Source organism: Carcharhinus amblyrhynchos, unplaced genomic scaffold, assembly GCF_965287045.1.
Source record: "Carcharhinus amblyrhynchos unplaced genomic scaffold, sCarAmb.v2.hapA chromosome_157, whole genome shotgun sequence".
NCBI lineage: Eukaryota > Metazoa > Chordata > Chondrichthyes > Carcharhiniformes > Carcharhinidae > Carcharhinus > Carcharhinus amblyrhynchos.
The window spans coordinates 47,188-64,335 of record NW_027649897.1 but is presented as its reverse complement, the minus strand read 5'-3'; the positions used below and the strand labels follow the sequence as shown (position 1 = coordinate 64,335).

The window sequence follows — 17,148 nt, the reverse complement described above, 5'->3', positions numbered from 1 at the left end:
TGGGTCCACTGTCGTTTGTCATTTATATAAACGATTTGGATGAGATTTTAGGAGGCAGACTTTGTAAGTTTGTGGATGACACTAAAATTGGTGGTAGAGTGGACAGTGAAGACGTTATGTAAGACTACAATGGGATCTTGATCATCTGGGCCAGTGGGCCAAGGAATGGCAGATGGAGTTTAATTCAGATAAAGTGTTGCATTTTGGTAAGACAAACCAGGATAGGACTTACACCTGTTAATGGTAGGGCCTGGGGAGTGTTGTTGAACAGGGAGACCGAGGGGTACAGGTACATAGTTCCTTGGAAGTGGCATCATGGAAGACAGGGTGGTGAAGGAGAAGTTTGGCACACTGGCCTTCATCATTCAGGGCATTGAGTACAGGAGTTGGGACTTTATATTACAACTGTACAAGACATTGGTAAGACCACATTTGGAGTAAGGGGTACAATTCCAGTCGCCTTGCTGGAGGAAGGATGTTATTAAACTGGAAAGGGTGCAAAAAAGATTTATAATAATGTCTATAAAATAATGAGGGCCACAGATCAGCGAGAAAGTCAATATCTTTTCCCAAAGGTAGGGGAGTCTAAAACTAAAAGGCATAGGTTAAAGGTGAGAGGGGAGAGACACAAAAGTGTCCAGAGCAGCTTTTTCTTTCACACAGAGGATAGTGAGTGTCTGGAATAAGGAGTAGTAGAGGTGGGTACAATTTTGTTTTTTAAAAAGCATTTAGAAAGTTACATGGTTAAGATGGGGATAGACGGATATGGGCCAAGTGCGGGTAATTGGGACTAGCTTAGGGCCGACGGGCCTGTTTCCATGCTGTAAATCTCTATGACTCTAATGGAAGGTTTGAATTCTAAGGAGAGGCTGGATAGGCTGGGACTGTCTCTCCCTGGAGTGTAGGAGGATGAGGGGATAACTTTATACAGGTCTATAAAATCATCATAAGGTGAAGAGTCAAAATCTTTCCCCAGAGTAGGGCAGCTCAAAACTCGAGGGCACAGGCCTCAGGTGAGAGGGGAAAGATTGAAACTGGACCTGAGTGTCACCTTTTTCACACAGAGGGTGGGATGTAGATGGAATGAGCTGCCAGAGGAGGTGGTAGAGGCGGCTACAATTACTACAGTTACAGATTTGAAAGCGACATGAGTAGGAAAGGTTTAGAGGGAGATGGGCCAAACACAGGCAAATGGGACTAAATCAGTTTGGGAAACCTGGTCAGTATGGATGAGTTGGGCCGAAGGGCCTGTTTCTGTGTTGTACATCTCTGTGATTCTGTGGCTGACAGAGAGCAGGTGAGAGAGAGGGAAATAAATACAAATAGATACACACCACCCCAACACACAGAGAGCGAGAGTCCCCAAAAACCTGTCACCCTTCTTCCCTCCCTCCCTCCCTCCACTTCCTCCCTTCCTCTCCCCTCCCTCTTTCTTTCCCTCTCCCTTCCTCCCCTTTCCCTCTCCCTCCCACTCCTCCCTCCCCTCCCTCCCACTCCTCCCTCCCCTCCCCCTCCCTCCCACTCCTCCCTCCCCTCCCTCCCACTCCTCCCTCCCCCTCCCTCCCTCCCCCTCCCTCCCACTCCTCCCTACCCCTCCCTCCCACTCCTCCCTCCCCCTCCCTCCGCTCCCTCCCTCCCCCTCCCTCCCACTCCTCCCTCCCCCTCCCTCCCACTCCTCCCTCCCCATCCCTCCCACTCCTCCCTGCCCCTCCCTCCCACTCCTCCCTCCCCTCCCTCCCACTCCTCCTCCCCTCTCTCCCACTCCTCCCTCCCCCTCCCTCCCCCTCTCTCCCACTCCTCCCCTCCTCCCTCCCACTCCTCCCTGCCCTTCCCTCCCACTCCTCCCTCCCCTCTCCCCCACTCCTCCCTCCCCCTCCCTCCCACTCTTCCCTCCCCTCCCTCCCCCTCCTCCCTCCCCCTCCCTCCCACTCCTCCCTCCCCTCCCTCCCACTCCTCCCTCCCCTCTCTCCCACTCCTCCCTCCCCTCCCTCCCACTCCTCCCTGCCCCTCCCTCCCACTCCTCCCCATCCCTCCCTCCCACTCCTCCCTCCCCCTCCTTCCCCTCCCTCCCCCTCCCTCCACTCCTCCCCATCCCTCCCTCCCTCACTCCTCCCTCCCCCTCCCTCCCCTCCCTCCCCTCCCTCCCACTCCTCCCTCCCATCCCTCCAACTCCTCCCTCCCCTCCCTCCCCCTCCTCCCTCTCCCTCCCTCCCACTCCTCCCTCCCCTCCCTCCCACTCCTCCCTCCCCTCTCTCCCCCTCCCTCCCACTCTTCCCTCCCCTCTCTCCCACTCCTCCCTCCCCTCACTCCCCTCCTCCCTCCCCCTCCCTCCCCCTCCTCCCTCCCCCTCCCTCCCACTCCTCCCTCCCCGTCCCTCCCTCCCTCCCCCTCCTCCCTCCCCTCCCTCCCACTCCTCCCTCCCCTCCCTCCCACTCCTCCCTCCCCTCCCTCCCACTCCTCCCTCCCCTCCCTCCCACTCCCTCCCACTCCTCCCTCCCCTCTCTCCCACTCCTCCCTTCCCCTCTCTCCCCCTCCTCCCTCCCCTCCCTCCCCCTCCTCCCTACCCCTCCCTCCCCCTCCGTGGCTCACCTTTCCGACCAGCTGTACAATCTCAGCCAGGTCCTCCTCCTCCTGAAGAATCTCCTTGGCCTTGGTACGCAGGGGAACAAACTCGGAGAAGTGCTTCTCGTAATATTCGTCCAGCGTCCGGGTGTACTTACTGTAGCTGATCAGCCAGTTCACCGAGGGGAAATGTTTCTGCTGGGCTAACTTCTTATCAAGCCCCCAGAATACCTACAGCACAAGATGGAGAATGTGTCCAAACCCTCAGCTTTCAGCAACGGGAAGGATTCAGATGTTGTGGATGCAATGGGGGGGGCGCTGAGACGGCTCGGGGTGCCATTGCGCAGGCAGCCACCTGCCACCCCTGCCCCCAACCGACCACCCTCACGGGCATCGCACTCCACCCTGCCCACCCCCCTGTCATTGGTGACATTGGCAGTGTAACCCCACCCCCCCCCCAAATGGCAACACAATCCGTTGGCATCGGGGCAGTGGGATCCTCTTGATGAGTTTCCCCATTATAATCCCACCCTGCACACGACCCCCCCTCAACTCACTATACCCAGTCATCACCTCTCCTTCCATACCCTCCCCTGCCAATCACCTCTGGCTGGAGAGCTCCCCTCCCCTGCCAAGATCCACCCTTGCCTCCCTCCCTGCACAGCTCCCCCCCACCACCCTCGCTGTGTAGCCCCACCACCACTCAGGCTCCAATCCGACTCTGGTCTCATGCCCTTGGCACTGCCCTGGTGCAGTTATGGTACCTTGTGGGCATGGCAAAGGTGCCCAGTGGGCAGTGCCAGGGTGCCCAGTGAATGGTGCTAGGGTGCCCAAAGAGCGGTGCGATGATGCCCAGTGGGCAGTGGCAGGGTGCCAGATGGGCACTGCAGGTTGGCACTGCCCCATGGGGATTGTCCAGCTCTGCCCTGACCCCTCAGGGGCTTCAATGCTCTCTGATCCCCCCTGGCCAGGCCGTCACTTCTGGTCCCCGTTGGTGCAGAAGAGCAGTCGGTGTGAGTTCTGACTGGCATGGATGAATGGGAATGTGAGCCCAGATGATGCCACCCAGGACCCGTTCCTGGCATGCTGAGCATGTCAAAGAACAAGGAAAATTACAGCACAGGAACAGTCTCTTCAGCCCCCTGCACTGACCATGCTGCCGACTGAACTAAAACCCTTCTGGTCCCTTCCGGGGACCATATCCCTCTATTCCCATCCTATTCATTTATTTGTCCAGACACCCCTTAAAACCCACTGTCATATCTGCTTCCACTCCTCCCCCTGGCAGCGAGTTCCAGGCACCCACCACCCTCTCTGTAAAAAACTTGCCCCGTACATCTCCTTGGAATCTTGCCCCTCGCATCTTAAACCATTGTCATCGACTCTCCCACCCTGGGAAAAAGCTTCTGACTATCCGCTCTGTCCATGCCTCTCATCATCTTGTAGCCTTCTATCAGGTCTCCCCTCAACCTCCATCATTCCAGTGAGAACAAACCAGGTTTACATAAGAACATAAGAACATAAGAAATAGGAGCAGGAGTAGGCCATCTAGCCCTTCGAGCCTGCCCCGCCATTCAATAAGATCATGGCTGATCTGTTGTGGCTCAGTTCCACTTTCCCACCCTCTCCCCATAACCCTTAATCCCCTCTCTTATCAAAAACCCATCAACCCGCGTCTTAAAAATATTTAGCGAGGCAGCCTCCACCACTTCAACGGGCAGAGAATTCCAGAGATTCACCACCCTTTGAGTGAAGAAGTTCCTCCTCAACTCCGTTCTAAACCGCCTCCCCTTTATCTTGAGGCTGTGCCCCCTAGTCCTACTGTCTTTTTTGAGCGGGAAGAGTCTCTCCACCTCTATCCTATCCATCCCATTCATCATCTTATACGTCTCAATGAGCTCTCCCCTCATTCTTCTAAACTCTAGCGAGTACAAGCCTAGTTTATTCAGCCTCTCCTCATAGCTCAACCCCCTCAACTCCGGTATCAGCCTAGTAAACCTCCTCTGCACTCCCTCCAGGGCCAAAATATCCTTGCACAGGTGCGGCGCCCAAAACTGCACACAGTACTCCAGCTGCAGCCTCACCAATGCCCTATACAGCTGCAGCAAGACCTCCCTCTCCAACCTCTCCTCATAGCTAATTCCCTCCATACCAGGCAACATCCTGGTAAATCTTTTCTGTACCCTCTCCAAAGCCTCCACATCCTTCTGGTAGTGTGGCGACCAGAATTGAACAGTATATTCCAAGTGTGATCTAACTAAGGTTCTATGACACTGCAACATGACTTGCCAATTTTAAACTCTATGCCCCGGCCGATGAAGACAAGTATGCCGTATGCCTTCTTGACTACCTTCTCCACCTGCATTGCCACTTTCAGTGACCTGTGTACCTGTACATCCCTCTGCCTAACAATACTCTTAAGGATTCTGCCATTTATTGTATATTTCCTATCTATATTTGACCGTCCAAAATGCATTATGTCACATTTGTCCAGATTAACCGCTATTTGCCATCTCTCTGCCCAAGTCTCCAACTGATCTGTATCCTGCTGTATTCTCTCTGATGGTCCTCATCGCTATCCTAGAATCCTCCAGTCCAGAAAGAGGCCATTCGACCCATCGAGTCTGCACCAACCACAATCCCACCCAGGCCCTACCCCCATATCCTGACACATTATACCCACTAATCCCTCTAACCTATGCATCTACGGTCAATTTAGAATGGGGAATCAACCTAACTCGCACATCTATGGACTGCGGGAGGAAACCGGAGTACCTGGAGGAAACCCACGCAGACACGAGGAGAATGTGCAAACTCCACACAGACAGTGACCCGAGCCGGGAATCGAACCCAGGACCCTGAAGCCGTGAAGCAGCAGTGCTAACCACTGTGCTACGGTGCCGCCGTTAATCCACCAACCTTTGTGTCATCCGCAAACTTACTAATCAAACTGGTGAGATTTTCCTCCAAATCATGAATACATATTACAACAGCAGAGGTCCCAGCACTGATCCCTGAGGAACACGGCTTGTCACAGCTCTCCGTGGTGTTGTGAGACTTGTGCTTACCACAGTCCAACACCAGCATCTCCACATCATACCTCCCCAATAGCCAGTCAGGATACAAAGATCTCTCTCAAGGCCCTAACAAGTTCCACCCTTGCCTCTTTCAGTATTTTGGGATATATCCCACCGTGTCATTGAGATTTAAATAGGCTTTGCCCCCTTTCTGAGTGCGGAGCCAGTCCCGCCGGCAAAACAATGCTGGGAACTCGGCTGTGACCAGAAACTGGGCATGAACCTGGTTTTTGTCCCGGGCACCATCGTACCCGCTCACTGTGCCAATCACCAGGTGTAGCGAGTCCATAAGATCATACCATGCATCTTTGGGAGCTTTTAACTGGATCACAATCCAAAGCTACAATACTCAGTACTGACCCTCTGACAGTGCAGCACTCCCTCAGTACTGACCCTCTGACAGTGCAGCACTCCCTCAGTACTGACCCTCTGACAGTGCGGCACTCCCTCAGTACTGACCCTCTGACAGTGCAGCACTCCGTCAGTACTGACCCTCTGACAGTGCTGCACTCCCTCAGTACTGACCCTCTGACAGTGCTGCACTCCCTCAGTACTGACCCTCTGACAGTGCTGCACTCTCTCAGTACTGCACCTTGCGGATTATTCTGGAATTTTGTGCTCAACTCTCTGTTAAGGATGTGAGCTCACAACCTGCTGACTCGGAGCTGATATCATAGAACCATAGAACCCTACAGTGCAGAAAGAGGCCCTTCGGCCCATCGAGTCTGCACCAAACACAATCCCACCCAGGTCCTACCCCCATATCCCTACATATTATACCCACTAATCCCTCTAACCTACACATCCCAGGACACTAAGGGGCAATTTTTTAGCATGGCCAATCAACCTAACTTGCACATCTTTGGACTGTGGGAGGAAACCGGAGTACCCGGAGGAAACCCATGCAGACACGAGGAGAATGTACAAACTCCACACAGACAGTGACCCGAGCCGGGAACCGAACCCAGGACCCTGGAGCTGTGAAGCAGCAGTGCTAACCCACTGTGCTACCGTGTCACTGAGAGACTTGTCTTTTAAATTCTGACAGGGCTGGATGCTTTGGATGTCGGGATGTTGTTTCCTCTGGCGGGTGGAGGGAGGCGGGGAGCAGTGGTGTTGGTGTGGAACAAAGTATCACAGTCTTGGGATATGGGGTAAGCCATTCAGGACTGAGGTGAGGAGAACTTTCTTCACTCAGAGGCTGTTGGAGCTGTGGAATTCTTTCCTCTAGAGACCAATATATTGAAGAAGGAAATGGATAGATTTCTGGGTTCAAAAGGTGTCAAGGGGTATTGGGAGCTGGCAGGGGGAGCATGGCATTGAGTTAGAGGATCTGTCATGATCATATTGAATCACAGCGCAGGCTATAAGGGCTGAGTTCTAGCTCCTATTTTCTTTTTCTCGGTACCCACAGATCCACAGCAGAGGATCCTGCGAGAATGTGCAGGGGGAATGCTGAAACATTATTTTCAATTATTTGTACATCGCACGGCACTGGTAAATATCTGCCCATCCCTCTAGAGCCTTGGGATATTGGTGAATTTTTGACACTATTGAGCCTTCCATTGCTCCTTCCCTGAGGATGTTTGACCAATCTTTGACTCATATCTCCGTATCTGTATCAAACCTGGCTTCACAACACCCCTGTGAAGTATCTCGGCAAATTTCAAAGGCTTTTATATTGCCCAGTGACGTCCTTGAGAGAGTTACGAATTGAATTTTGCAAAAGCGGCTTGGTAAATGTGTCATCTGGACAGTTTGTTTTTCAAATGATTAAATTCTGGGACTGAACCTGGTATTTTGGAGCTGGTAATTGTGCGACGGGACAGGATTGATAAACGGGTAAAAGATCCTCTCGGCAAGAGCCATCATAGCACAATGAAATTTCACCTCCAGTTTGAGGGGAAGAAATGTGGGTCTGAAGCTCGCCTTTGAAAATGTAAATGAAAGCAATGATATGAAAATTAAAGCAGAGTTACAATGGACTGGATAACAAAGGCAAAGGGTGTCAAACTTGGCAGGCGTTTGAGGAAATATTTCATTACTGATTAACCACCGAGAATGAAAGACAGCCAAATAGATGCATCCTCCATGGGTAAATAGCAAAGGTTGGGATGGTATCAAATTGAAAGAAAAGATGTGCGGTGAAGCAAAGGTCTGTAGTTGGATATTAGGGACAGGAAGAAATTACAGAAATAAGGAGGGTTATAATGACTGGAGGAGGTTACAGAGATAGGGAGGGTTGTAGGGACTGGAGGAGGTTACAGAGATAGGGAGGGTTGTAGGGGCTGGAGGAGGTTACAGAGATAGGGAGGGTTGTAGGGACTGGAGGAGGTTACAGAGATAGGGAGGGTTGTAGGGGCTGGAGGAGGTTACAGAGATAGGGAGGGTTGTAGGGACTGGAGGAGGTTACAAAGATAGGGAGGGTTGTAGGGGCTGGAGGAGGTTACAGAGATAGGGAGGGTTGTAGGGACTGGAGGAGGTTACAGAGATAGGGAGGGTTACAGAGATAGGGAGTGTTGTAGGGGCTGGAGGAGGTTACAGGGATAGGGAGGGTTGTAGAGGTTGGAGGAGGTTACAGAGATAGGGAGGGTTGTAGAGGTTGGAGGAGGTTACAGAGATAGGGAGGGTTACAGAGATAGGGAGTGTTGTAGGGGCTGGAGGAGGTTATAGATATAAGGAAGGCTGTAGGAGCGGAAAGAGGTTGCGAAGATAGGGAGGGTTGTAGAGGCAGGAGGAGGTTACAGTGATAGGGAGAGTTGTAGGAGTGGAAGGAGATTGCAGAGATAGGGTGGGTTACAGAGATAGGGAGGGTTGTAGGGACCGAGGTTGGTTACAGAGATAGGGAGGGTTGTAGGGACCGGGGTTGGTTACAGAGATAGGGAGGGTTGTAGGGGCTGGAGGAGGTTACAGAGACAGGGAGGGTTTTAGGGGCTGGAGGACGTTACACTGATAGGGAGGGTTGTAGGGACTGGGGGAGGTTACACTGATAGGAGGGTTGTAGGGGTTGGGGGAGGTCACAGAGATAGGAGATTTGTAGGTGTTTGAAATCAAAGATTGAAACGTGAGGTGCTGCCTGGCTGGGAGCCGCTGTAGGTCACTGAGTACTGTGGCTAAGATGTGAAGGTGGTGTTTGGGAGGTCGCTGTGGTCTGACGGTGAGGGGAGTGCAGCTGAGTTTTAGCTAACCTGATATTGAGTCAGGGTTGACTGTCAGGCAGTTACCAGGAAGGCAGTGCAGAACTACGCTCCAGGTTACCTTGGTCACAGCTTAGCTGGGATTAAGGGCTGTGTCAACAAGTGCGTTCTTCCACATACCGTGTGACTGTTTGTGTGAGATTTTGAAAGAACAAAGAACAAAGAACAACCCAGCACGGGAAACAGGCCCTTCGGCCCAACGAGTGAGTCTGAGTGAGTCTGAGCGAGTGAGTGTGAGTGAGTGAGTCTGTGAGTTAGTGAGTCTGTGAGTGTGTCTGAGTGAGTGAGTGAGTCTGAGTGTGAGTGTGAGTGTGAGTGAGTGAGTGAATGAGTGAGTGAGTCTGAGTGAGTAAGTCTGAGTGAGTGAGTGAGTTTGTGAGTGAGTGAGTCAGTGAGTGAGTGAGTGAGTATGAGTGAGTGTGAGTGAATGAGTGAGTCTGTGAGTGAGTAAGTCTGAGTGAGTGAGTCTGTGATTGAGTGAGGGAGTCAGTGAGTGAGTGAGTGAGTCTGTGAGTGAGTGAGTCTGAGTGAGTGAGTGAGTCTGAGTGAGTGAGTGAGTCTGAGTGAGTGAGCCTGAGTGAGTGAGTGAGTCTGTGAGTGAGTGAGTCTGTGATTGAGTGAGTCTGAGAGAGTGAGTCTGAGTGAGTGAGTGAGTGAGACTGTGAGTGAGTGAGTCTGAGTGAGTGAGTGAGTGAGTCTGAGTGAGTCTGAGTGAGTGAGTGAGTGAGTGAGTGAGTCTGAGTGAGTGAGTGAGTGAGTCTGAGTGAGTGAGTGAGTGAGTCTGAGTGAGTGAGTGAGTGAATCTGAGTGAGTCTGAGTGAGTGAGTGAGTCTGAGTGAGTGTGAGTGAGTGAGTGAGTCTGAGTGTGAGTGAGTGAATCTGAGTGAGTCTGAGTGAGTGAGTCTGTGAGTGAGTCTGAGTGAGTGAGTGAGTCTGAGTGCATCTGAGTGAGTGAGCCTGAGTGAGTGAGTCTGTCAGTGAGTCTGAGTGAGTGAGTGAGTGAGTGAGTGAGTCTGAGTGAGTGAGTGAGTGAGTGATTGAGTCTGAGTGAGTTTGTGAGTGAGTGAGTCTGAGTGAGTGAGTTTGTGAGTGAGTGAGTCTGAGTGAGTGAGTCTGAGTGAGTGAGTGAGTGAGTCTGAGTGAGTGAGTGAGTGAGTCTGAGTGAGTGAGTGTGTGAGTCTGAGTGAGTCTGAGTGAGTGAGTGAGTGAGTCTGAGTGAGTCTGAGTGAGTAAGCCTGAGTGAGTGAGGCTGTCAGTGAGTCTGAGTGAGTGAGTGAGGGAGTCTGAGTGAGTCTGAGTGAGTGAGTGAGTCTGAGTGAGTGAGTGAGTGAGTCTGAGTGAGTGAGTCTGAGTGAGTGAGTCTGAGTGAGTGAGTGAGTAAGTCTGAGTGAGTGAGTCTGAGTGAGTGAGTGAGTGAGTCTGAGTGAGTGAGTCTGAGTGAGTGAGCCTGAGTGAGTGAGTCTGTCAGTGAGTCTGAGTGAGTGAGTGAGTGAGTCTGAGTGAGTGAGTGAGTCTGAGTGAGTGAGTCTGACTGAGTGAGTGAGTGAGTGAGTCTGAGTGAGTGAGTGAGTGAGTCTGAGTGAGTCTGAGTGAGTGAGTGAGTCTGAGTGAGTGAGTGAGTGAGTCTGAGTGAGTGAGTCTGAGTGAGTGAGTGAGTGAGTCTGAGTGAGTGAGCCTGAGTGAGTGAGTCTGTCAGTGAGTCTGAGTGAGTGAGTGAGTGAGTGAGTCTGAGTGAGTCTGAGTGAGTGAGTGAGTCTGAGTGAGTGAGTGAGTCTGAGTGAGTGAGTGAGTGAGTGAGTCTGAGTGAGTCTGAGTGAGTGAGTCTGAGTGAGTGAGTGAGTGAGTCTGAGTGAGTCTGAGTGAGTGAGTGAGTGAGTGAGTGAGTCTGAGTGAGTCTGAGTGAGTGAGTGAGTCTGAGTGAGTGAATGAGTGAGTGAGTCTGAGTGAGTCTGAGTGAGTGAGTGAGTCTGAGTGAGTGAGTGAGTGAGTCTGAGTGAGTGAGTGAGTCTGAGTGAGTGAGTGAGTGAGTGTGTGAGTCTGACTGAGTGAGTCTGAGTGAGTGAGTGAGTCTGAGTGAGTGAGTGAGTGAGTGAGTCTGAGTGAGTGAGTGAGTCTGAGTGAGTGAGTGAGTGAGTGAGTCTGAGTGAGTGAGTGAGTGAGTCTGAGTGAGTGAGTGAGTGAGTGAGTCTGAGTGAGTGAGTGAGTCTGAGTGAGTGACTGAGTGAGTGAGTGAGTGAGTGAGTGTGTGAGTGAGTGAGTGATTGAGTCTGAGTGAGTGAGTGAGTCTGAGTGAGTGTGAGTGAGTGAGTGAGTGAGTGAGTGAGTGAGTGAGTGAGTGAGTGAGTTAGTGAGTGAGTGAGTGAGTGATGTCAGAGGCTCTCCTCCCACGACCGGTTTCAATGTGGAAGTGCTGGAATGTGTGGGAGATTCCTGGAAGCTGGATGTTAAGTTGAGGAGGGAGGGGGAATGGGAGGGTCAGGGTCAGCGAGGGTGAAGGTTGCTCCAGGTACACGGCTCATTAAACAGCCCTGAACAGGTACAGAAAATGACCCAATGGTTTACTGCAGTATTAACCTGAATGTCTCCAGTATAAAGGCGCTGGCAGTTATCCTGCAGCTACTTAAGCCACGCCTGGAGTTACTGTGAACTGTCCTGCGCACCATGCAGAAGGAAAGTTATCTTGACCTCGATCAGAATGTGACACAGAGAAATTCCCAGCGAGGTTACACAAACTCTGCTTGTATTCAATCTAATTTACAAGGTTAAGGGGCATTTCATTGAGCTTCCTGTTGAACTGGCTTGAGCGGCAGTGGAGAGGAGGGTGGTGCTGACTGGGTCTCCTGTTCCTGAGTAAATGTTTGATAGGGACTAAATGGCCTCTTCATGTTCCTGAGTAACAATTTCGAGAAGGACTGAATGGCTTCCTCCTGTTCCTGTATAACATGTTTGAAAGGGGCTGAATGGCCTCCTCATCCTGTTTAAGATATTTGAGAGGGGCTGAATGGCCTCCTGTTCCTGTGTAACGTGTTTGAAGGGGCTGAATGGCCTCCTGTTCCTGTGTAACATGTTTGAGGGGGGCTGAATGGCCTCCTGTTCCTGTGTAACATGTTGAGAGGGGCTGAATGGCCTCCTGTTCCTGTGTAACATGTTTGAGAGGGGCTGAATGGCCTCCTGTTCCTGTGTAACATGTATGAGAGGGGCTGAATGGCCTCCTGTTCCTGTAGCGTGCTTGAGAGGGGCTGAATGGACCTTCCCCCCTTCAAGAAACTTGACACTAATTGACTGGTGGTCTTAATTTGGATATTTCTTTCCTACAGTGCGGAAAGAGGCCATTCAGCCCATCGAGTCTGGACCAACTCTCTGGAGAGCATATTACCCTTGTCCATCTTCTCCACCTCTCCCACCACCCCACCTTGCTATCCTCCGCTGTCCCCATAACCACAGACATTTAGCATGTCCAATCTACCTAAAGTACACACCTTCGTCATGTGGGAGGGAGCGGAGCACCTGGAGGAAACCCACACAGACACGGGGAGAATGTGCAGCCCGAGGCCGGAACTGAACCCGCCCGGTATAGGCAGTGGTCAATATTCATGCCTGCTCTGAAAGTGTTAGCCGGAGGATTGGGACCTCACCTGGACAATCCCCAGCGTAGCAGAGGTGACAGGGTCAGAGAAATCCCCACCAGGGGGAGACACACTAACAGAGAGAGAGAGGGAGAGAGATCAGTCACTGTCACAGTGTGTAGAGGGGTGGGTGGGGAATGAGTGGAGAAAGGGTGACGGAGGAGAGGGACTGGGAGCGGAGGGGAAGGAGGAGGGGTGAGGAGAGGGGAGGAGCGGAGTACCGGGAGAGAAGGGGGAGTGGATTCATATCAAGGAAGAATAAATACACTCATAAAATCCCCCTCACTCACAATACTGACCCTCACTCACAATACTGACCCTCACTCTCAATACTGACCCTCACTCCCCCTCACTCACAATACTGACCCTCACTCACAATACTGACCGTCCCTCAAAATACTGACCCTCACTCAAAATACTGACCCTCACTCGCAATACTGACCCTCACTCGAAATACTGACCCTCTCTCAAAATACTGACCCTCACTCACAATACTGACCGTCACTCAAAATACTGACCCTCACTCACAATACTGACCCTCACTCGCAATACTGACCCTCACTCGCAATACTGACCCTCACTCAAAGTACTGACCCTCACTCGCAATACTGACCCTCACTCAAAATACTGACCCTGACTCACAATACGGACCCTCACTCCCCCTCACTCACAATACTGACCCTCACTCACAATACTGACCCTCACTCCCCCTCACTCAAAATACTGACCCTCAATCACAACCCTGACCCTCACTCACAATACTGACCCTCACACCCCCTCACTCACAATACTGACCCTCACTCAAAGTACTGACCCTCACTCACAATACTGACCCTCACTCAAAATACTGACCCTCACTCGCAATACTGACCCTCTCTCGCAATACTGACCCTCACTCAAAATACTGACCCTCACTCGCAATACTGACTCTCACTCGCAATATTGACCCTCACTCAAAATACTGACCCTCACTCACAATACTGACCCTCACTCACAATACTGACCGTCACTTGCAATACTGACCCTCACTCGCAATACTGACCCTCACTCACAATACTGACACTCACTCAAAATACTGACCCTCACTCAAAACACTGACCCTCACTCACAATACTGACCCTCACTCAAAATACTGACCCTCACTCACATTACTGACCCTCACTCACAATACTGACCCTCACTCCCCCTCACTCACAATACTGACCGTCACTCACAATACTGACCCTCACTCACAATACTGACCCTCACTCGCAATACTGACCCTCACTCACAATACTGACCCTCACTCACATTACTGACCCTCACTCACATTACTGACCCTCACTCAGAATACTGACCCTCACTCCCCTCGCTCACAATACTGACCCTCACTCACAATACTCACCCTCACCTGCAATACTGACCCTCACTCACAATACTGACCCTCACTCCCCCTCACTCAAAATACTGACCCTCAATCACAACCCTGACCCTCACTCACAATACTGACCCTCACTCCCCCTCACTCACAATACTGACCCTCACTCAAAGTACTGACCCTCACTCACAATACTGACCCTCACTCCCCCTCACTCACAATACTGACCCTCACTCCCCCCCACTCACAAAACTGACCCTCACTCCACCTTATTCAAAATACTGACCCTCACTCCCCCCTCACTCACAATACTGACCCTCACTCCCCCTCACTCACAATACTGACCCTCACTCCCCCTCACTCACAATATTGACCCTCTGTCCCCCTCACTCACAAAACTGACCCTCACTCCCCCTCACTCACAATACTGACCCTCACTCCCCCTCCCTCAAAATACTGACCCTCACTCCCCCTCACTCACAATACTGACCCTCAGTACCCCTCACTCAAAATACTGACCCTCACTCCCCCTCGCTCACAATACTGACCCTCTCTCCCCCTCACTCACAATACTGACCCTCACTCCCCCTCACTCACAATACTGACCCTCACTCCCCCTCCCTCAAAATACTGACCCTCACTCCCCCTCAATCAAAATACTGACCCTCACTCCCCCCTCACTCACAATACTGACCCTCACTCCCCCTCACTCACAATACTGACCCTCACTCCCCCTCACTCACAACACTGACACTCATTCCCCCTCACTCACAACCCTGACCCTCACTCCCCCAACACTCACAATACTGACCCTCACTCCCCCTCACTCGCAATACTGACCCTCACTCCCCCTCACTCACAGTACTGACCCTCACTCCCCCCTCACTCACAACCCTGACCCTCACTCCCCCTCACTCAAAATACTGACCTTCACTCCCCCTGACTCACAATGCTGACCCTCACTCCCCCTCACTCACAATACTGACCCTCACACCCCCTCACTCACAATACTGACCCTCACTCACAATACTGACCCTCACTCCCCCTCACTCACAACCCTGACCCTCTCTCCCCCTCACTCACAATACTGGCCCTCACTCCCCCTCACTCACAATACTGACCCTCACTCCCCCTCACTCAAAATATTGACCCTCCCTCCCCCTCACTCACAATACTGACCCTCACTCGCAATACTGACCCTCACTCAAAATACTGATCCTCACTCAAAATACTGACCCTCACTCACAATACTGACCCTCACTCACAACCCTGACCCTCACTCACAATACTGACCCTCACTCCCCCTCACTCACAATACGGACCCTTACTCACAATACGGACCCTCACTCACAATACGGACCCTCACTCACAATACTGACCCTCACTCCCCCTCACTCACAATACTGACCCGCACACACAATACTGACCCTCACTCCCCCTCACTCACAATACTGACCCTCACTCACAATACTGACCCTCACTCAAAGTACTGACCCTCACTCACAATACTGACCCTCACTCAAAATACTGACCCTCACTCGCAATACTGACCCTCTCTCGCAATACTGACCCTCACTCAAAATACTGACCCTCACTCGCAATACTGACTCTCACTCAAAATACTGACCCTCACTCACAATACTGACCCTCACTCACAATACTGACCGTCACTCGCAATACTGACCCTCACTCGCAATACTGACCCTCACTCACAATACTGACACTCACTCAAAATACTGACTCTCACTCAAAACACTGACCCTCACTCACAATACTGACCCTCACTCAAAATACTGACCCTCACTCACATTACTGACCCTCACTCACAATACTGACCCTCACTCCCCCTCATTCACAATACTGACCGTCACTCACAATACTGACCCTCACTCACAATACTGACCCTCACTCGCAATACTGACCCTCACTCACAATACTGACCCTCACTCACATTACTGACCCTCACTCACATTACTGACCCTCACTCAGAATACTGACCCTCACTCCCCTCACTCACAATACTGACCCTCACTCACAATACTCACCCTCACCTGCAATACTGACCCTCACTCGCAATACTGACCCTCACTCACAATACTGACCCTCACTCAAAGTACTGACCCTCACTCACAATACTGACCCTCACTCACAACCCTGACCCTCACTCGCAATACTGACCCTCACTCGCAATACTGACCCTCACTCAAAATACTGACCCTGACTCACAATACGGACCCTCACTCCCCCTCACTCACAATACTGACCCTCACGCACAATACTGACCCTCACTCCCCCTCACTCAAAATACTGACCCTCAATCACAACCCTGACCCTCACTCACAATACTGACCCTCACTCCCCCTCACTCACAATACTGACCCTCACTCAAAGTACTGACCCTCACTCACAATACTGACCCTCACTCCCCCTCACTCACAATACTGACCCTCACTCCCCCCCACTCACAAAACTGACCCTCACTCCACCTTATTCAAAATACTGACCCTCACTCCCCCCTCACTCACAATACTGACCCTCACTCCCCCTCACTCACAATACTGACCCTCACTCCCCCTCATTCACAATATTGACCCTCTGTCCCCCTCACTCACAATACTGACCCTCACTCCCCCTCACTCACAATACTGACCCTCACTCCCCCTCCCTCAAAATACTGACCCTCACTCCCCCTCACTCACAATAATGACCCTCACTACCCCTCATTCAAAATACTGACCCTCACTCCCCCTCGCTCACAATACTGACCCTCTCTCCCCCTCACTCACAATACTGACCCTCACTCCCCCTCACTCACAATACTGACCCTCACTCACAATACTGACCCTCACTCAAAGTACTGACCCTCACTCACAATACTGACCCTCACTCAAAATACTGACCCTCACTCGCAATACTGACCCTCTCTCGCAATACTGACCCTCACTCAAAATACTGACCCTCACTCACAATACTGACCCTCACTCACAATACTGACCGTCACTCGCAATACTGACCCTCACTCGCAATACTGACCCTCACTCACAATACTGACACTCACTCAAAATACTGACCCTCACTCAAAACACTGACCCTCACTCCCCCTCACTCACAATACTGACCGTCACTCACAATACTGACCCTCACTCACAATACTGACCCTCACTCGCAATACTGACCCTCACTCACAATACTGACCCTCACTCACATTACTGACCCTCACTCAGAATACTGACCCTCACTCCCCTCACTCACAATACTGACCCTCACTCACAATACTCACCCTCACCTGCAATACTGACCCTCACTCGCAATGCTGACCCTCACTCACA

The 17,148-nt window shown here is 51.7% G+C and overlaps 1 protein-coding gene across 1 annotated transcript in view; it reads right to left on the bottom strand.

Annotated features, from left to right (window-relative positions):
* LOC145338737 (V-type proton ATPase catalytic subunit A-like) overlaps positions 1 to 17,148 on the bottom strand; it is a 64,004-nt gene that overhangs the window by 11,995 nt on the left and 34,861 nt on the right. The window contains exons 10-11 of the mRNA XM_080183127.1: positions 12,472 to 12,535; positions 2,590 to 2,793 (exon numbers count right to left, since the gene is read on the bottom strand). Of these exons, the coding sequence (XP_080039253.1) occupies positions 2,590 to 2,793; positions 12,472 to 12,535 (268 nt within the window). The remainder of the gene's footprint in view (positions 1 to 2,589; positions 2,794 to 12,471; positions 12,536 to 17,148) is intronic.